This window comes from Carcharhinus amblyrhynchos, chromosome 24 (assembly GCF_965287045.1).
Source record: "Carcharhinus amblyrhynchos chromosome 24, sCarAmb.v2.hapA, whole genome shotgun sequence".
NCBI lineage: Eukaryota > Metazoa > Chordata > Chondrichthyes > Carcharhiniformes > Carcharhinidae > Carcharhinus > Carcharhinus amblyrhynchos.
This window is the reverse complement of record NC_137347.1, coordinates 44,135,792-44,157,802: the sequence shown is the minus strand read 5'-3', so window position 1 is coordinate 44,157,802 and position 22,011 is coordinate 44,135,792. Positions and strand designations below refer to the sequence as shown.

General features: G+C 43.0%; 1 protein-coding gene across 1 annotated transcript in view; it reads left to right on the top strand.

Annotated features, from left to right (window-relative positions):
- The window catches only part of dcdc2b (doublecortin domain containing 2B), a 56,778-nt gene extending 35,929 nt beyond the window's left edge, over positions 1-20,849 (top strand). The window contains exons 6-11 of the mRNA XM_080211322.1: positions 729-768; positions 2,414-2,470; positions 3,835-4,018; positions 9,804-9,907; positions 14,363-14,425; positions 20,255-20,849. Of these exons, the coding sequence (XP_080067448.1) occupies positions 729-768; positions 2,414-2,470; positions 3,835-4,018; positions 9,804-9,907; positions 14,363-14,425; positions 20,255-20,275 (469 nt within the window). The 3' untranslated portion in view covers positions 20,276-20,849. The remainder of the gene's footprint in view (positions 1-728; positions 769-2,413; positions 2,471-3,834; positions 4,019-9,803; positions 9,908-14,362; positions 14,426-20,254) is intronic.
- Positions 20,850-22,011: the final 1,162 nt, after the last annotated feature.

Genomic DNA, 22,011 nt, shown 5'->3' with positions numbered 1-22,011 from the left:
TCTGTATTAAATGACATGACTAAATGGGTCTGCGATATGCGGTGGCACAGTGAATAGCACTGTTGTCTCATAGCACCAGAGACCTGGGTTCAATTCCAGCCTTGGGTGACTGTGTGGAGTTTGCACATTCTCCCTGTGTCTGCATGGGTTTCCTCTGAGTGCTCCGGTTTCCTCGCACACTCGAAAGATGTGCAGGTTACATGGATTGGCCATGTTAAATTGCCCCATGTCCCCAGATGTGGAGGTTAGATGGGTTAAGAACACAAGAACTAGGATCAGGAGTAGGCCATCTGGCCCCCTCAGCCTGCTGTGCCACTCAACGAGATCATGGCTGATCTTTTCGTGGATTCAGCTCCACTCATCCACCCGCTCACAATGACCCTTAATTCTTTACTATTCAAAAATGTATCTATCCTTGCCTTAAAAACATTCAATGAGTATAATCAAGTGTAAGGAGGATAGGGCAGGGGAGAGGGTCTGGGTAAGATACTCTGTCAGAGAGTTGGTGCAGACCCGATTAGCTCATTGGCCTCCTTCTGCACTGTAGGGATTCTATAATCTTCAATGCAGTATACACCAACAAAGATGCAAATGGTTTTACCGACCTGTAAATATGAATATGCAGTAAGCTTCAGAGAGCAGACATGCCACATTTCAATGATTCTTTTAATAAAGATTTTAAATGGGGAAAACAGAAAGTAATTGTTGTATGAACGTTCTTTTTTCAGGCGTCAACAAATGACCAGGCACAAGAATCACAGCAAAGAGGTAAATCATCTCCTGAAAGGGTGAGAGTGAAAAAGTGGGGCTGATCTCTGAGACACAGTAACAAAGTCATTGTCATTTCAGAGTGGCAGTTTCCACTCATTACAGGCCAGCAAGGTAGTGTTAGCGTAAACACTGCGACCTGAAGAATCCAATACATCTTATAGCAAATTGAAAAAAATATTGTAGTTTTGAGTTGGAATCTCCTGTGGGAGTTATTTTTAATAAACTGATTTATGCATTTTGGTGAAAAATGATCTGTTTGCCCTTTTAACAAAACCAATAACATGACAACATTTTCTAAGTCGGTTGTTGACTGACGGTCAAAGTTATTTATTTCTTGTGGTGACACATGGGGAACATTCAAACTCCTCCCACACTCGAAGAACGGGATCTGAATTCTATTTGTGATGTGGTTGTCATACCTGAATTAACTTATTTTAAAATCTATGTATGATGATGGATGGACCTGGTAAAATGTCACTTTGGAATCCTAGAATCGTAGAATCCCTACATTGTAGAAGGAGGCCATTCAGCCCATCGAACCTGCACCAACAACAATCCCACCCGGGTCTATGGTAGTTGCTATGTTGATGTAGACTGTGTCCCTTTCTTCATGGCTCTTACTAAAAGTCATATCGCTCAGTAAATGTGAGGGTGGGCCCTTGAGTTCAATTTGAGTTTAAACAGCAAGTCAAAGGACATTCTGTAATGCAGCAAATTTAGTCCAACATTTGCATACATTGATCAGAAATGCTCCCAGTCACATGGACAATCCTCATCCATTTCATGTTAGCTGAGTGGAATAATTCTGCAGACAGAGTTACATTCTTGGGTATTTAACAAGCCACGCGTCAAATATTGAACAAACATTTTTATTTCTGTTACTGTTGAAATGTTAACTTCACCATTTTCTAATGATCATCCACATAAAACATCAGTAATTACAAAACAATATTAGCATTCCAATGGTACACAGACACATCGCACATCTACAAAAACACAGACATAACTCGGAACTCGTTACAATATAACATAATCAGATTCCTGCTTCTATAAATTCCCAGTTTGTGTTTTCTTCTGTTTCTATTATTTGTTCCATGTGGAAATAATAGTTACTGATCAAACATTGATGCCTCAATATCTCACCCAAGATTCTGATTTGCATCTGTGAACCTTAAGTTATTTTCTGTAGTAATTACATGACTGAAAAAATAGTGTTTGAAAAGCTTGGGAAAGAATTTCAGTACAAAAACAGTAAATGCCTCACAACTGCTATACAGAGTGACACAGTGGTCTTTGAATTTAAAATTAAATTATATAAAAAAGACTTGCACGAACAATGGTGGCACAGTGGTTAGCGCTGCTGCCTCACAGCACCAGAGACCCAGGTTCAATTCCTGGCTTGGGTCACTGTCTATCTGGAGTCTGAACATTTGGTGTGGGTTCCCTCTGGGTGCTCTGGTTTCCTCCCACAGCCTGAAAGACATGCTGGTTGACCTGAACCAGTGCTGGAGTGTGGTGACCAGGGGAATTTCACAGTAACTTCATTCCAGTGTTAATGCAAGCCTTATTTGTGACTAATGAGTAAATTTAACAATTGTGCAACTAATTCTTTTTAATTATTTGCTTCCATTGTGTGAGACAGTACGTCCTATCCCAGGATGGTGTCAGTGATTCTGCGCTTCTCTCTTCACCTGCTAAGGTAATTATCATGATGCGGAGATGCCAGTGTTGGACTGGGGTAAGCTCAGTAAGAAGTCTCACAACACCAGGTTAAAGTCTAACAGGTTTATTTGGTAATACAAGCCACTTGTGCTACCAAATAAACCTGTTGGACTTTAACCTGGTGTTGTGAGACTACTTAAGATAATTATCACACAGACTGGCTAAATAAAAGCCTCCATCCTCTCACCCGTTACAATGAAGGATGATAATCTTCCAGCAGACGTCTCCTTCCACTGAGAATCTGTTTACTACCAAATCCATTTTATCGAGCAGTATTTATCATGTGATGTAATCACAGTACAGGAGTGTAAACTTGCATCGTAACGATCACCGGAGGGAGCCAGCGAGCTCATTTCAAACATAAAATTGGAATTATTCAGAGACAAACACGTACGTGTGAGGCTTATAATTAAAAATGGCTTTGTGATCTTATGACATTTACCCTGTGCTATCCTGAGAATATCCTCACACTTTCCTTTCTTTCTCATATCCAAAAGATAAGAGTGAGCTTTTCCAATGGATTTGTTGATGAATTTAATCTTTCCCAGTATGGGATACCCCTGGGGGATTCCTGCTTTCTGTTAAATCAGGACAATGGGTGTCACGGCAGCACAGTGGGTTAGCACTGCTGCTTCACAGCTCCAGGGTCCTGGGTTCGATTCCTGGCTCAGGTCACTGTCTGTGTGGAGTTTACACATTCTCCTCGTGTCTGTGTGAGTTTCCTCTGGGTGCTGCAATTTCTTCCCACAGTCCAAAGATGTGTGGGTTAGGTTGATTGGCCGTGCTAAAATTGCCCCTAAGTGTACTAGGATGCTTAGGTTAGAGGGATTAGTGGGTAGAATATGGGGGTAGGGCCTGGGTGGGATTGTGGTCAGTGCAGACTCGATGGGCTGAAGGGCCTCTTTCTGCACTGTATGAATCTATGAATCTAAACAATGAGATGGGTGTCCCAGTGAATTCCAACGTCACTGGGCTAAAATGAGCAAAGATAATCAGCCTGGTTCAGGAGCAATGTGACTTGTTTTTAAAGCACTCATATTTGGATAGATGAAAGACCAGAACCAGGTGTCCTGAATGGGGCCTAGCAAAGGCTTCTCAGTGGTGAAACCTTCAGGAATGAGGATTCGTTTAAGGCTCAGCTAGACAGATACATGAGGGAGGAAATAATAGGATGAGATCTCTCCTAACAGCACTGTGGATGTACCTACACCACATGGACTGCCACGGTTCAAGAAGTCGGCTCACCACCACCTTCTTGAGGGCAATTAGGGATGGGAATAATTGTGAAGATGGAGGAGTGTTGTAAGTACAACGTAAATGAAGATCTGAATCTATTTCCAGTCAGACAAGAGGAGGGTCCAATCGACAGGAGATACAGCTCAAGTCCCAGTGTCATCACAGATGATAAGAGGGAAACAAAGAAAGAACAACGCAGAAACACACTCTATATTCTTCGCAAAACCAGTTAAAGTGAAGCCAAATCGGAATCTGTCAAAGAATTCACAGCTTGGGGATGATACCAAAGGTAAGAATTCTCATTTTTAAAATTGAAATTTTGTTGAACATTCATCAGGGACTGAAATTCATTTTCCCTCCCAATATTAGCACACAGCCACAAGGTAATGAGTGAGTGAGAGTGACTGAGTGTGGGGGTGAGCGAGTGACTGAGTGCATGAGTGAGTGAGTGAGTGAGTGAGTAAGGGAATGAGTGAGTGAGCAAGAGAATGAGTGAGTGAGTGAGTGAGAGAGCAAGGGAATGAGTGAGTGAGTGAGCAAGGGAATGAGTGAGTGAGTGAGCGAGCACGTGAGTGAGTGAGTGAGTGAGCACGTGCGTGAGTGAGTGAGCGCATGTGTGAGTGAGTGAGCACGTGAGTGAGTGAGTGAGCGCATGTGTGAGTGAGTGAGCACGTGAGTGAGTGAGTGAGCGCATGAGTGAGTGAGTGAGCGCATGTGTGAGTGAGTGAGCACGTGAGTGAGTGAGTGAGCGCATGTGTGAGTGAGTGAGCATGTGAGTGAGTGAGTGAATGCATGCATGAGTGAGCGAGCGAGGGAGTGTGAGTGAGTGAGTGTGAGTGAATGATTCAATCTGCCATTGTGGTCATATTTCAGGCTATTTTGTGTTATTACATTACGTTACAGTAGATGGAGTCCAGTCAATGCTTTCATCCATTTGTCAAACTACCGGGACAAGATGGAGAAAATAACCAAACGGGAACACACTACTGGAGGAATAAATGGGGGAGCGTGGCTTGCCAAAAGAGTGTTCCCACTTCAATTTTATTTAAATTCCAGCTACCTACACTCAACCTGTACTCACACACTGACACACTCACTATATATATACTATATACACACACACCCCTAACACAAACCCTCACATACACACACACTCACTCACACATCCAAACACACTCCACACTCATACTTAAACACAAACTCACAATCAAACACACACACACATTGATGTTTGAGGCAGGATTTATCCCATCAGCCTCAGGAGCCTCAGTCAGTCTGAAATGGGATTTACAAACGCTCACTGTGTGGAGATCAGGAATTCTCTGCTGATTTCCCCTGAATTAGGAATTGGCCAATTAATAGCTGGTGGGTGGACTTGTTGTCCAATTAAAGCCAGCAAGTGGACACTCGATATTGGAGGGCCAATCACAGGCCCTCCAGCACTGAGGAAGCAGCAAGTGAGGGAAGGAGACATTGGGTGGAATTTTCTGGCACTTTTCCAAAGTGGGAAAAGCAGTGTGCTGCCTGTGCAGGCGGCATTTCCAGAGGAATTCTGAACAGAGACAAGTCAAAAACAGGGGAATTCATAACAGGGAACAAAGAAATGGCCAAGGAACTAAATTCATATTTTGCTTCAGTTTTCACAAAGGAAAACATGAATAATGTACCAGAAGTTCTGAGAGAAACAAGTTTTAATAAGGCAGTGAAAGAAGTCAGTATTAGTAGGGAAACGGTTTTGGGAAAATAATGGAATTGAAGATGAGTATTTGCTGTGGAGGGAATACAGCAAAGGTTCCCCAGGCTGGTTCCTAGGATGGTAGGACTTTGATTTTGATTTGATTTATTATTGTCACATGTATTAGTACGTAGTGAAAAATATTGTTTTTTGCATGCTTTATGGATAGAGCATACTATTCATAGAGAAGGAAATGGGAGAGGGCAGAATGTAGTGTTACAGTCATTGCTAGGGTGTACAGAAAGACCAACTTAATGCAAAGTAGATCCATTCAAAAGTCTGACAGCAGCAGGGAAGAAGCTGTTCTTGAGTCAGTTGGTACATGACCTCAGACTGTTGTATCTTTTTCCCAATGGAAGAGAGACTGTCTGGGGTGAATGGGGTACTTAATTATGCTGACTGCTTTGCCGAGGCAGCAGGAAGTGTAGACAATGGATAGGGGGTTGGTTTGCGCGATGTATTGGGCTACATTTTGTAATTTCTTGCGGTCTTGGACAGAGTAGGAGTCATACCAAGCTATGATACAATCAGTAAGGATGCTTTCTATGGTGCATCTGTAAAGGTTGGTGAGAGTTGTAGCTGGCATGCCAAATTTCCTTAGTCTTCTGAGAGAGTAGAGGCATTGGTAAGCTTTCTTAATTATAGTGTCAGCATAGGGGGACCAAGGTAGGTTGTTGGTGATCTGGACACCTAAAAACTTGAAGCTCTCGTCCCTTTCTACTTTGTCCCCGTTGGTGTAAACACAGTAAAAAGTCTGACAACACCAGGTTTTAGTCCAACCTATTTATTTGATAATATTCTCACAAGCTTTCGAGGGGACAGCCTCTTCGTCAGGTGAATCGTAGACAGGGACATGTTCTCCGTACTTCCTGAAGTCATTGTCTATCTCCTTCATTTTGTTGACACAGAGGGAGAGGTTATTTTTGCTGCACCAGTTCACCAGATTGTCTATTCCTGTATTCAGTCTTGTCATTGTTTGAGATCTGGCCCACTACGGTGGTGTCGTCAGCAAACTTGGAAATCGAGTTGGAGGGGAATTTGGCCGCACAGTCATAGGTGTATAGGGAGTATAGAAGGGGGGCTGAGAACACAGCCTTGTGGGGCACTGGTGTTGAGGATGATTGTGGAGGAGGTGTTGTTACCTATCCTTACTGATTGTGGTCTGAGAGTTAGGAAGTTCAGGATCCAGTTGCAGAGGGAGGAGTCAAGAGAGTTTGAAGATGAGTTTTGTGTTATCTAGATGTTCCAGGGTTGAGTGCAGGGTCAGGGAAATGGTTGCTGTGTACCTGTTGTGGTGATAGGCATACTGTAGTGTATCCAGGTAGTCCAGGAGGCTGGAATTGATTTGTGCCGTGGCCAGCCTTTCGAAACATTTCATAATGATGGATGTCAGAGCCACCGGCCGATAGTCACTAAGGCCACGCTGCTTGGCTTTTCTTAGGTACTGGGATGACGGTCACCTTCTTGAAGCAGATAGGGACATCAGATTGGTGTAAAGAGGGGTTGAGGATGTCTGTAAATACCCCACCAGCTGCTCCGTGCAGGATCTGAGTGCTTATCTGGTACTCCATCCGGGCCCGTCACTTTCCATGGGTTTGAGAAAGCTGCTCTGATTCCTGCAATGATGACCTCGGATCCAGGTTCATCCAGGGCTTCCAGGGTGGGGGGCATGCTGTCGCTGACCTCTTGCTCAAAATGGATGTGGAATGCATTGAGATCATCAGAGAGGGGTGTGTTGGAGCCGGTGATTTTACATGCCTTCATTTTATAGCCTGTTACGTCTTGCAGACCTTGCCATTGTCGGTGGGGTCTGTGTGGCTAGCCTGGGACTCTAGCTTAGTCCAGTACTGTCTTTTGGCATCTTTGATGGATCTCCTTAGATCTTTCTTGTTTGGTCAATGTTGCCTGATTTGAACACCTCACACCTGGGCTTCAGTAAGCAGTGGATATCCCTGTTTGTCCGTGGTTTTTGGTTGGGGAACACACGGATTTGCTTCTTTGACACATAGTCTTCCACACACTTACTGGTGAAGTTAGTGACTAATGACTAATCTCTGTCATATATAAATCGGTTAGGATTACATTCACTGGACTTCAGAAGAGTGAGAGGGGATCATATAAAAACTCATAAAATTCTTACAGGTTTAGACATGCAAGATTCAGAAAGAATGTTCCTAATGGTGAGGGAGTCCAGAACTAGAGGTTATAGTTTGAGGATAAAGGGTAAACCTTTTATGGGAGAGGTGAGAATTCACCAGACAGCAGTGAATCTGTGGAATTCATTACCACGGACAGTAGTTGAGGTCAAAACATGTGATTTCAAGAAAGAATTAGATCTTGGGGCTATGGGATCAAGGGATATGGGGGAGGGGGGAACCAGGATATTGAATTTAATGATCAGCCGTGATCAAAGTGAATGGCAGAGCAGGCTCGAATGGCCTATTTCTCCTCCTTGTTTCTATGTATTCCTTACCCACTCCCAAATCCCATCCCCAAATCCCACCCCTCCATTCACCCAGATCCACCCCACCCCCCTCCCCCGACTCCCTTACCCCAACCGGAAATCCAACCCCAAACCCTCTCGGCTTGGTATTTAAAATGGCAGACAGGGCCAAAAGGAGACAACACGGGACCGTCACTGGCTCTGCAGCCACCAGGTATGACCCCCATCACCTCCATTAAACAGGATTCAATGTGTCAGAGTCACTTCACACAGCGAATCAGGCTCATGTAACTGAACCTGGTCGTTATTTAAGGAAAATAAGGGAATATGTCAATCTATATTTAAATATCTAACCAGGTAGTTAATACCTGCCAGTACCTCGCTACAAGCTGATTATATTGACAGAGCTGAAAGATTGCTCAAATATAAGCTTCCTGCTGAAGAAGCTCAGATTTTGAATATGGTTTAAATTTGTTTTTAGTTAAACACAGCACAGGAACAGGCCCTGCGGCCCTCCGAGCCTGCGCCAACCATGATACCTGCCTAAACTAAAACCGTATGCACTTAGAGTCTGTATCCTTCCACTCCCATCCTATTCATGTATTTGTCTAGTTGCCTCTTAGATGCCGCTATCGTATCTGCTCCCCCCGGACCACCCCCCTCCCCAGGCAGCAGATCCCATTCACCAGCCTCTGTGTAAACGTCTTGCCTCACACATCTCCTCTAGACTTTTCCCCACGCACTTTAAACCATGTCCCTAGTATTTGACTTTTCTACCCTAGGAAAGAGCATCTGACTATCCACTCTGTTCATGCCACTCATGATCTTGCAAACCTCAATCAGGTCACCCCTCAACCTCCATCACTCCAGTGAGAACAAACCGAGTTATCTAACCTCTCCTCATAGCTAATATCCTCCACACCAGGCAACATCCTGGTAAACCTCTTCTGTACCCTCTCCAAAGCATCCATATCTTTCTGAGCATGGTGGTCAGAATTGTACAAAATGTTTTAAATGAAGTCTAACTAAGGTTTTGTACAGCTGCAGCATGACCCCCAATCTTTATACTTAATATCTTGGCCAATGAAGGCAGGCATTTCATGTGCCTTCTTGACTACCTTCTCCACTTGCATTGGTGCTTTCAGTGATCGGTGGACATGTACACCCGGATCCCTCTGCTTGTCAGTACCCCTAAGAGTTCTACCATTTACTGTATAATTCCTACATGCATTGGACCTTCCAAAATGCATGACCTTACACTTGTCCAGATTAAACTCTGTCTGCCATTTCTCTACCAAGACTCCAACCAGTCTTTATCTTGCTGTGTCCTCTTCACTATCCACAATTTGCCAAATATACACTGATTGTTTAATCAAAGCATTGATTAAGGAACATTAGACGCTCTGATTTTTTTTTGAGTTCCTCATTTATCTGAATCAGATATCAGATTGTGTTTGAAAATGTTTTTGCCGATCTGATACATTTCGTCTCAATGGGATAACCTTAAACGTCACACGTTATGTCATAAGATCTCAACATACTTTAACTGATGGATAGACGTGGGCACAATGAATATGGCACAGGAGGGACAGAAACACACCGACGTCCAAAGCAACATTTAATTTCCAGTTTAGCCAGATTTCACCATCCCTGGCATCTACCAATGATGTTCTGGTTGACGTGGTTAATCTGATTTGGTGCCGTCTAGTTCAACACACGCTGGCACAATTCCAGTTGGCAGAGGTGTTAGTAGGAATTACTAATATCCTGCTGCACTCCAGTGATTTTAAGAGTGAACTAACTGGGATAATGTTGCTTCTTATGTGCACTCTATCTGAAATACTCTGATCTTTTCTTTCACTCACTGCTCAATTTAATAAACTTTCTATCCATCAGAAGACAAGAGTGTTTTTAAAGTGAATGAGAAACGGGCTGAGCTGCAAGGAGCTCGGGAAATCCCTGACGATGAAAACACCAAGGTGGAACTGCCAATCGATAAGGTAGGGAATGATTTTAATTGGTTTATTATTCGAGGTTAATTTTCAATCATTATCTCACCATTGGCAGAATTCCTCATTTATCTGTGGGTTGGGTGGTGGTGGGAACCTGAGGGGCAGGTTTTGTTGTAACCACAGTAACTTTAAATGGATTTCTGCCTCCTCGTGGAACTGGCCCAAAAAATGCAGAATCTAAACAATTTCCCTGTGCCCTCCTGGTCCCATGCCACCCTCGTGTGACCTATAAACGGGACAAGTAGGCTTTGGGTGCAAAACATGTCGGCACCTCTTCCAAGGTCAGGGTTCCCACTGTGAGGATAACAGAAATATTGGAGTTTGTTCCCCAAGCCATTTTTGTGTGCTGGTGAGTTTCGGAAGCTCCCTAAAAAAGACCTTCTTCCAGAGTTCAGGACCATTGCAGAAAGTCTGCTGAGAAATAGAAAACGTTCTGACGAGTACCATGGGTGGCACGGTAGCGCAATGGTTAGCATTGCTGCTTCACAGCTCCAGAGTCCTGGGTTCGATTCCCAGCTCGGATCATTGTCTGTGTGGAGTTGGCATATCCTCCTCGTGTCTGCGTGGGTTTCCTCCAGGTACACTGGTTTCCTCCAACAGTCCAAAGATGTGCAGTGTTAGGTTAATTGGCCATGCTAAGAAATTGCCCCTTAGTATCCAGAGATGCATAGATTAGAGGGATTAGTGGGTATAATATGTAGGGATATGGGAGTAGGGCCTGGGTGGGATTGTGTTCGGTGCAAACTCGATGGGCCGAAGGGCCTCTTTCTGCACTGTAGGATTCTATGATCTATGAGTAAGTGTAGAATGTTTCAAGTCCTTCAGATGTCACTATTAAATGTTGTATTTTAACATAGGCATGTTTTTCATGCGACATAGGCCTCTGCCTTGTCCTGAATAGATAAGACACCGCTTACATTAACCAGCATCGTGTAATTCCTCATACACGTTGCAATACATTTTCCAATGCAGAAAGTGCCATAGTGCATTCAGAAGTGTAGAAAAATATGCTGGGAAACTCTCCTGTCTTCTTTTGGGCAACAATTTTAATTTCCTTACTGTTGGATGTTTAAAGTAATCTAAGCACCTCCTCCATTTCACTTATTGACTGGAAATGTACTTTGAAATAGAAATGTAACATAATTGGCTCTTGCAAATTCAAGGTCTTGTAGCTGCAATTGTTTGTTCTGATAGCTGTGGCTATTATGAATGCTTGTCTGATTTCTAAAATCTGAAAACAGCCTGATTTCAGCAGGTGGCCCATTGACACAATGGCTCAGAGGAATGATTGACAGTTTAAAGAGAATGTAATAACATATTCTACCTTTGATGTGGTTTCTCAGTATATGGTTATTTGCTTAAGCAACTTAATGGATACTTAAGGGATTAAACATTTTTTCTATAGGAATATAGTTTTTTTGCAGTGTCAATGATACTGAGATTTTTGAATGTGAGTTTTATTAAATTGTCACAGATTTAATTTTTTACACCTGCATTTAAAATAATTCCCATTGCAATTGCTTGGCTTATGTGGACGGTAAATAATTAATATTGGTGAGTGACTATGGAGGATACAAGAAGGGGCGTTGGGAATGGAGAAGAGACAATGGCCTGGTGGTATTATCACAGACTATTAATCCAGAAATGTTCTGGGGATCTATGTTTGAATCTCACCACGGCAGATGATGGAATTTGAATTCAATCAAAACTGTTTGGAATTAAGAATCTACTGATGACCATGAAACCATTGTCGATTGTTGGAAAAACCCACCTGGTTCACTGATGTCCTTTAGGGAAGGAAATCTGCTGTCCTCACCCGGTCTGGCCTATATGTGACTTCAGAGCCACAGCAATGTGGTTGACTCTGAACTGCCCTCAGGAAACCAGGGATGGGCAATAAAGGCTGACCAGCCAGCAACACCATGCCCCACAATGAATTAAAAAATAAATCTGAGGGGATAAGGAGGGGGTAGTGGAGATCAGAATGGACATGGGGTCAGGGTGGATGGGAGGGTTGAGGTTTAGGGTGTGGTTAAATAATGGTAAGAGTTGGGCTGCTGTCTCCAAGAGGCAAAGAGGACCTTTTATCCAGCTCACTTCCACACCCACCGCACTCCCACACTTCATCACAACACAGAAACTGCACACAAACACGAATCGTATGTGAAAGTATTGCAAAGTCAGTCATGAGTCTTGTGTGCGTTTGGAAGCCACAAACCTGAGGGGAAGATCTGAGCCTTGGAGTTTGTTGGTTGAGCTTTCTTTCAGCATTGAGAAACTTCCCAATCCTTCAAAAGCTCACATATCAGTGAAGGAGTCAGGTTCCTAGGGCAGAGATTGGGATGTGAATTAGTGTGCTAAAATTGGAATTGTTGAAAATGAGTTAGTTTATAAACATGTTGTATGTGATGATAAGTCATGTATTAAAGATGGTCTTTAGAAATTCCACCCAGCCCAATGCAGAAGGAAAGATGATGGCCCACAGGTCAGGCCAGAGTCCACAGGGCAGTCAGTCATCAGTGGGAAAACCTCCCTCCCCTCCCCCCCTCCCCATGAAGTCAGGGGAAGGGGAAGGGACAAATGCCCACAACTTGAGTGTTTGTGGTGGGATTTGTTTGGCTCATTCATGAACCATTTGCCTCTAATTATCCCTGAGCCCACCACAACTTTCTAAGTTTCACTTTGAGAATGTGGGTGTCGCTGGGTAGGTCAGCATTTATTGCCCACCCCTACTTGCCCTTGAGAAGATGGTGGTGAGCTGCCTTCTTGAAACACTGCAGTCCGTGTGATGTAAGTACACCCACGGTGCTGTTAGGGAGGGAGTTCCAGGATTTTGACTCAGCGACAGTGAAGGAAAGGTGATATATTTCCACTTCAAGGCTGTGAGTGGCTTAGAGGGGAACCTCCAAGTGGTGGTGTTCCCAGTATCTGCTGACCTTGTCCTTGTAGATCATAGTGGTTGTGGGTTTGGAAGGTGCTGCCTAAGGAGCCTTGGTGAATTGCTGCAGCGCATCTTGTAGGTGGTACACATGGCTGCCACTGTCTGTCAGTGGTGGAGGGAGTGAGTGTGTGTTTGTAGATGGGGTGACAATCAGGTGAATTGCTTTGTCCTGAATGGTGTCAAACATTTTGAGTGTTGGAGTTGCACCCATCCAGCCAAGTGGGGAGTATTCCATCACACTCCTGACTTGTGCCTTGTAGATGATGGATAAGCTTTGAGGAGTCAGGAGGTGAGTTAATCACCTCAGGATTCTTAGCCTCTGAGCTGCTGTTGTAGCCACAGTATCTATATGGCTAGTCCAGTTCCACTTCTGGTCAATGAGAATCCCAGGATGTTGATAGTGGGGGATTCGGGAATGGTAATGTCATTGAATATCAAGGGGCAATGGTTTGATTCTATCTTGTTGGAAATCGTTATTGCCGGGCACCTGTGTGACACAAGTGTTATACGGTGGCTCAGGGATTAAATGGGAGGCATTTTCCTGAACTTCCCAAAAGTTTCAACTTTGCGGGTGGGTGGCGGGGGGACACTTGTTCACAAATATTCAGTAAATGATTGAAGGACACAGCTTTAGAAAGGAGGGTGGCTCTCTCAAAGCCTTGACCTTGCCATCAACCCAATGACCCTTTGTCTCTGATAACCCCCCTCCCTGCAATCCCTGTCCCTGCGCTGACCTGTGCCCAAGGCTTACAGCAACATTCCCTGGCGTGTCAAGCCTCACCAACTCCAACCACACTGTCAACAAAGGAATTTTCAGCCTCTGATTGGCTGATGGTAGGGTCTCTGGGATCCAAGTTCTAGTGGGAGACCCAACATTAGCCAATTAGGTGGCTGACGGTCACTGAAGTACATCAGGCCTCAATGACAGAAGCAAAGTAGGGATCCCTCTGGTTCTCCAATAGGAGGTGGCCCCCCCCCTTCACCCACATTAAATCCAGCTGTGTTGTCAGGTTAATTCTTGCAAGTTTTTCAAATGATCTTGCGGAAGAGAATGTGTTCTGACCCGCACCGTAGCGACAGGCTGAACTGTTTATCTCGACAGTTACTTTCTGGTACATCTCGATCAGAGTTTTCACTCTGCTGATTCTCCTTCCCAATGCTTCACTTCCACACATCCTGTACACCAGCTTTTCAATTTAGTTTGTAACTGAGACTAAATTAAAACGACAGAAAACAATTTACAACCAAAGTATTATCAAAACAAAACAGCTGCAATTTCTACTCGCATGTCACTTTGCCTGAAGGCAAGCTGTATTGGGTGTGTTTGGAAATGCATGTTTATAACATAAGTAATTGAAGAAAATTACCTCTGACTTCAGGTTATTCCTGAATTTAAGATTGAATTTAATTGTGTGATGGGATGAATGCTGTGAATGTGAAGGTTAAAGGAATAAAACCCGCAGTCAGGTCTGTGTTCAGCCAATCACTTTGATGTTTTGTAGAGAGTGGCTGAAATTGTTGAAGATGAAGTCATTTCTGAAGAGGAGACATATCACATTGAAGAGGTAACAACCACACCAACATCTTTTACTGATTGTTACATTCTCTGGTCATTTCATCGTGTGATAATCCTTCACCAACTACAAGACTAGACAACAAAAGCTCCCAGTCACACTCCTGCTCTACCACATTCATTCTCACATAATATGTAGATAAATAAATGCATTCCTTGGAGACAGCCAGGCATAGCAGGAAGTTTTCTTGGGAACCCTTGGGAATTATGCCAAGTTAACTCATCTCAGATGGGTCAAGAACACGGGTGCTTCAATTAACCTCAGTGCCGATGTCACAGGGAGGAGAAAGTTCAGAAAAGCCATGTTCCTATTTGCTATTCCGTGGCCAATGCAGGGGGCCAGAATTCTCCGACCTTGCCGCGGCTGGGATTTTCCAGTCCCGCTGCTGTGAATGGAAATCTTAGAGTGCCAAATTCTCCATTCTCGCTGGCAGCAGGAGTGGGTCGTTCAACATCGGAGAATTTCAGCCTAGGGGTCAAAGGGAGGAGACAGGATCAAACTCAACTGTAACACCAGTGATTAGACAGATTCATTTTCTCAGTTTAAATATGGAGAATTAATATTTAAACAGTGTAATGGAATCCAGTCATCAACCTCAACACCCTAATCCTCTGAGATAGTGCCTTCAGAGAAAAGGAAAGAGAGTTGGGAGAAAATATACTTCAGTCACTAAATAAATAACTTTATTCATTTTAGTGAATTTACAATTCTTTCAGATTCACTTTCATAGAAGATCAGTGTTAATAACGGATTAAATTTCACGCTGTGTAAGATCACAATAACAATATCACATCCTTGAAATTAAAATAATTACTTGATCTTTTATTCTCACATATTTGATTTTATTATTGTCATATGTATTAACATACAGTGAAAAGTATTGTTTCTTCCGTGCTACACAGACAAAATATACTGTTCATAGGGAAGGAAAAGAAAGTGTGCAGAATTAGTGTTACCGACATAGCTAGGGTGTAGAGAAAGATCAACTCAATGCGAGGTAGGTCCATTCAAAAGTCTGACAGCAGCAGGGAAAAAGCTGTTCTTGAGTCGGTTGGTACGTAACCTCAGACTTTTGTATCTTTTTCCTGATGGAAGAAGGTGGAAGAGAGAATGGATCAGAAGCCTAGACAATGTTCATACCTGCTCTCCCTTATGTCAACTCAAATCTTACTTGACACAAGCTGACCTCTCAGCAATAAAGAGCAGAAGTCTCCACCATGTTGAATGCAGTTTTAGTCTGTCATATTCAGCGGCCAATGCAGGCAGTACAATGGCCCAGAGGTTAGCACTGCTGCCTCAAAATGCCAGTGACCCAGGTTCAATTCCTGGCTCGGGTGACTGGCTATGTGGAGTCTGCATGTTCTCCCCATGTCTATATGGGTTTTCTCTGGGTGCTCTGGTTTCCTCCCACAGTCCAAAGATGTGTCATTTAAGTTGATTGGCCATAGAACACTACAGCACAAACAGGCCCTTCGGCCCACGAGTTGCGCCGATCACATCAACACCTACCAATCCATAGACCTATCTATAACCCCCAATCCCATTAAATCCCATATACTCATCCAGAAGTCTTTTAAAAGACCCCAGCGAGTTCGCCTCCACCACCACTGACGGCAGCCGATTCCATTCACTCACCAACCTCTGAGTGAAAAACTTACCCCTAACATCACTTCTGTACTTGCCTCCCCGCACCTTCAATCTGTGTCCATGCTAAATTGCCCCTTAGTGTCCTGGGATATGTAGGTTAGAGGGATTAGTGGGGTAAATGTGTGGAGTTGTGGGGATAGGATTGTAGGATGAGACTATTGTCAGTGCAGTATCTATGGACCGAATATGATTCTATGATATTCACTCAAATATCTGCCCAAACCAATTTGTAGAAAATAAGACAGATAGTCAATATCTTTTCCTAAAGGTAGAGAAGTCTAAAACTAGAGGGCATAGATTTAAGGTGAAAGGGGAGAGATACAAAAGGATCCAGAGGGGCAATTTTTTCACACAGAGGATGGTGAGTGTCTGGAACAAGCTGTCAGAAGTAGTGGTAGAAGCGGGTACAATTTTGTCTTTGAAAAAGCATTTAGACAGTTACATGGGTAAGATGGGTTTAGAGGGATATGGGCCAAATGCGGGCAATTGGGATTAGCTTAAGGTTTAAAAAAAAGGGTGACATGGACAAGTTGGGCTGAAGGACCTGTTTCCAAGCTGGAAACCTCTGTGACTCTATGAATCCAAGTGTCTGTACAAAACCGTGACAGGATATGATTAATGACAGTTGCTACAATAGACATATCGAAGTTGATTAAAAACAATAAGTGCTGGAAAAACACAGCATGAGTGGCAGCATCAGTGAAGAGAGAAACAGACTTAATGTTCAAAGTCCAATCTGACTTTTCTTCAAAAAAGCAGAGAGGGGCAGGTGGAGCAAAAGAGAACATCAGTGATAGAGAACAAAGATGATAAAGTAACAAAGATATGGAACACAGGACAGAGAGTGATAATGATAATATTAAAGACACAAAGCTTGGTCAGGGTAGGTGTTAATAGCAGAATAAAGGTTAGCATAGAAGGGCAAAGACATGAGAATATATAGACGGGCATTAGAGTGAACAAAATTAAAAATGGAGGAGAGTTCATGGCTTGGAGTTGTTGAATTCAGCATTTGGTCCTGAAGACTGTAAAGTGCCTAATCGGCGGTGAGGTTCTGTTCCTTCACTTTGCATTGGGCTTAACCAGAACATTGTAACAGACCAAGGACTGGCACGTGGATGTGAGAGCAAGATGCTGAGTAAAAATAGGAAGCAACAAGAAGGTTGTGGATGGAGAGAAGGTGTTCCAAATGTGGTCACATGGTTTGTGTTTAGTCTCCCCTGTGTAGAGGAGACCACATTGACAGCAGGAAATCCAAAAGACCAAACTGAAGGAGCTGCAAGTGAAACACTGAAAGGAGTACTGGGGCCTCGGACAGTGAGGAGGGAGGAGGTAAAGGAGCAAGTATTACACATCCTGCACGGGAAAGTGCCGTGTGACGGGGGTGTGGTATTAATTCCCAATGTCCTGTGCAAAGAATCATATGATAACACTTAATGTTTTAAGGGTTTTATCGTTACAAACTAAAGTCAGCATTAAATAGTAGTCAACTCTAAATGACAGTAAGCAACATGGCCTTTATACATCACACTGCACTCTCCACAGAAGTGTGGTCTAGTTTGAAAATCCCAAGCTGCTCCAGGCTCTAACAGGGTCTCCTTGCCCTGCCTCACAAGGATGAATCCTCCAATGTCCTTTCAAACAATGGGTGGGATTTTATGACTTCACTTGTCCCAGAACTGTAAAATTGTACCTGAGGTCAATGGACTTCTCTGTGGTCAGTCCCTCACCTGTTCCAATTCCTGTGGTGGGCAGGATGGTAAAATTCTGGCCAAAGTCCCATTCACTCAATCCTCTGAGTGTAATGGAACGCGCTTTCAGTAAAAAGCTACCCTCTGGTAATTCCTTGGTTTTTAACTCTCTGCAGTCTTGTTTCAACCAAAAGGGTTTCCATCTTCACCAGCCCTCCACTTGCTGCTCTTTTTCCTCTATCTGGCATTACAGCATCAGCTTTTAGTCTCCTCCACCAGACCCCTCGGTCTAATGGCCATGTGCCTGAGATTCTGGCAGCTACATGACATCTGCCTCCTCCTTTGTGCTGAGGTGTTAATGTTTGCACCTGACTTTAAATAAGTTTCAATCTGAGTTTCTGACTCCATAATAAGCAGGACACACATTTGCCCCTGGATAGATCCAGTGCGAGGTTCCACCTCTGCTCCCAGATGCCCCAGTTTACCTTGAATTAAAGGAGACAGTTTAAAACATAGCCTTCTTATAACATCTGGCAGTTAGAATAATTGGTAAATTGTAAAATACTAGCCATCGCGAGCCCTATTTAATGACTGTGGGAGGAAACCAGAGCACCCGAGGAAGCCCACACAGACACAGGGAGAACATGCAAACCCCACACAGACACCCAAGTCTAGAATCGAACCTGGGTCCCTGGCGCTGTGAGGTAGCAGTGCTAACCACTGCGCCACCATGTCGTCCTATTGAATGTTGTTGCTCTGAGGATATGGGTTGGGGTTGCTCGGTAATTGAGTGCCTGAAACTGCAGTCAGAGCTTTGCTGTACATGAAATCAAGAAATTAATGATGCCCTGAGGTTCCTGTGTCAGACTGACCTCAAGCTGAGGGCAGGGTGCAGAGTGCAAGCTGCTCTGATGCTCAGCAGCCAAACCAACTTCCCTGATAGGAACCAAAAAGCCAAATTAAACTCACTTCACTGTTCCTGTCCCAGCTCCACATTAAAACTGCCATCCCCTGACAGAGGAGAGATTGGGTGAGGCAACAAAAGAGAGAGATGGAGAAATAGCTTCACATTTACCAGGACATTGCTAAAACAATATTTACAGTGTTCCTTCAAAAGTCAAAAAATAATTGAGATTCATTTCACAAAGCAGGAGCAAAGGATCCTGAATAATATCTAATTAAACTCAATTTTGCTTTATTCAGCCATTTGCATCGGTCATTTCCTCTACTTGATTGAAACAGTCCCTATTATAAAGTAGTGAATCTTCGGGCAGTGTTTCAGAAGCCGTGCTGGAATATTATTAAGCAGCTTGTTTTGTTAATACACAAACCTTAATTCTTCTTGTTGCAACTTTAAGTTGACCTTTCCTCTCACCAACTCTCATTGTAAATTGGCGTAACATTTCCCATTCACTTTTAATGCCAAACTTCCAATTTAGTTGCAGTTTCTGATCAGTAGGTAACCTTTGGACTGTTTCTGACCTCTCCCTACTGTGTTGTAACACTGCGTGAGCAACACTGTCGATAATTTGCTAGTCCCTTAATTATATTAAAAAATTAATTATGGGTTCTCCAAAAATCCTACTGAGTAAATGCAGCAAGCTTTCTGCTCTGATCTCCATCAAAATGATATTTTGGGCACTAAATCAATCTTTGGGGATTTCCAGCGGCTCTCCTGCTAATATTTCAATAAGGGGACAAGATAATTTCTGTGTGAATCCTTCATCCTATCATTGGCTCATTGTCCAGCATTAAATAGAGGACAAAATCCACTAGCCTACAGTAATATTCAGTATTTGCAATTGGACAGTTGGAAAGTACACATGTGAATGTTCGTCAATGACACATTTGGACTCAGCTGTGATGCCTCTGTGTTCGAATAGCTTGCTGATATTCTCATTTCCCAGCTAGCATAGGAGGAATAAGCAGAGATGTGTCCGTAGTTAGTGAACAAGTTTCCTCACACATCACCACCTTCAGTAAAAGAGGAGTCGCTGGTGTTGGACTGGGGTAAGCGCAGAAAATGATTTCTCAACCCCAGGTTAAAATCCAACAGGTTTATTTGGTTGCACAAACTTTTGGAGCATTGCCCCAGGTCTCCGAAAGCTCGTGCTACCAAATAAACCTGTTGGACTTTAACCTGGTGTGGTGAGATACTTACTATTCAGTAAAGGAAGAAGAAACTGGTGGCAAAAGAATATCAAATTTCCCATGGAAAAAAAAACGATTGATTTTGCACTTTTAGTGTTATCTTTCTCATGAACTTATTTAAATGTATAAGGACCTCTGCAAATGAGCTTTTGAAAGTTTAAAAAAATCAGCCAAGACCCAGCTGCATTTGGAATGAGAAATGATTACATTAAGGTTCAGATGTTAAAAATCAACATTGAAGTTAAGTATAGAGTTCCACTTATGACGGTGTTTATAGGCGGTGGTCTGACTTCACTTGGAGCTGATCACAGTTTCTATATTTTCCCTACAGGGTTTTATAGCTAAACCTTAGTGAAGTCTTCAGAAAGACAAAAGATTGAGAACAGGACAACTGTCTGGTGACACAGTGTTCCAGTGGAAAACAGGCTTATTCAATTCTCCTAGTTGGACACAGAGACACAGAGCGATTAGCCAGCTATCTATCTGACTTTCCCATTGCAAGTTCTATTGCAGAATGAGTCCGGATCTTTGCTCAAAGTGGTATGTTTCATTCCAGCCAATGATAACACCAAGGCGAGAAATAATAGAGATTGCTCTGAACTCCATCTGCTATTGTATTTCAATTAATAACAACCACTTCACAACACTGGTATTTTTAACAAGATTAAACTAAAAGAATTGAATTATAATGAATGTAAAATGGTAATAAAGATTTTTTTTTTCTGGAAATCAATGGAATTGTGTACAGATTATACATTGTCCTTTCCTGAAGCAGCGCAAATTTAAATCAATCATGTTCCTTTGCCTTGAGATGTTGTTTCTCCTCATGGCAAGAGAAACAACCCTTGTTGCTGAACTTTGCCTATTTGGTCATGGAATGTGGGCATGGCTAGGATTTATCGCCAGCATTTATTGCCCAATCCTGAATTGATTTCAGGGGCATTTAAGAGTCAACCACATTCTGTGGATCTGGATTATATGTAGACCAGACCACATAAGGATGGCAGATTTTCTTCCCTAAAGGACATTAATGAACCAGATGTGTTTTTACGACAATGGTTTCACGGTCATTAATTAAGCTTTTAATTCCAAATTTCTATTGAATTTGAATTTCACCATCTGCTGTGATGGGATTTGAACCCAGGTCCCCAGAGCATTACCCTGCCTCTCTGGATTACTAGTACAATACCATTAGGCCGCTGTCTCCCCAACTCAATAAATAGCTGGCAGAATTATTCAGCCAGAAAACTGGCGTTCACCACTAGCGCCAGCCCTGAGATCGTCCCAGTGCTTGTCAATGGGGTTAGGTAGCCATAATCCAACTGTTCCCACCACTTTCTCCAATTAACACTCCTAATCCAGCATTGGGAAACAAAGTCAGTATATTGGTGATGATTGAATGAGCAAAGCGATATCCCTGATGAGGTTACTGAATAGAGGAGACTTCCATTTGAATATTTCTGGAGATTTACTTGAAAAGCAATTCTTGATTTTTTTTTCCTTTCAAGACAATTTTTTAGATTAGTTCCCAGGAGGAGAGATTGAGTAGAATGGACCTGTATTCCTTGGAGTTTAAAAAAATGAGATGATTGCATAGAAACATTTAAAATCCTCACAGAGTTCGACAGGGTAGATGTTGAGTGATTGTTTCCCTGGACTGGAGAATCTAAAACTATGGACTGAGATGAAGAGAAATTAATTCACTCAGTGGGATGTAAATGTTTGGAACTCTGTATCCTGGAGAATTGTGGATGTCCAGTTGTATATCCAAGTCAAAAGTGGATGCATTTTGGGCCATGAAGGAAATCTTGAGATATGAGGATAGGTTGGGGAAGTGAGGTTGAGAATCAGTCAGAATCTTATTGAATGGTGTCGCAGGTTTGAGGGGCTGAATGGCCTCATCCTGTTCTGATTCCTCCTGTTCTTATATTACCTCCACTGAGCCTGGATATCATGAGCTTCGATTGATTGGTGCTGAACTGATGGGTCCTTCACTGAATTTCAGCCAACAGTCTCTCAGTGAAGATTATCTTAATACAGGCTTGGAGGATGAAAGAAATAACAGCTTCAGATATTGTAACTGTCCAA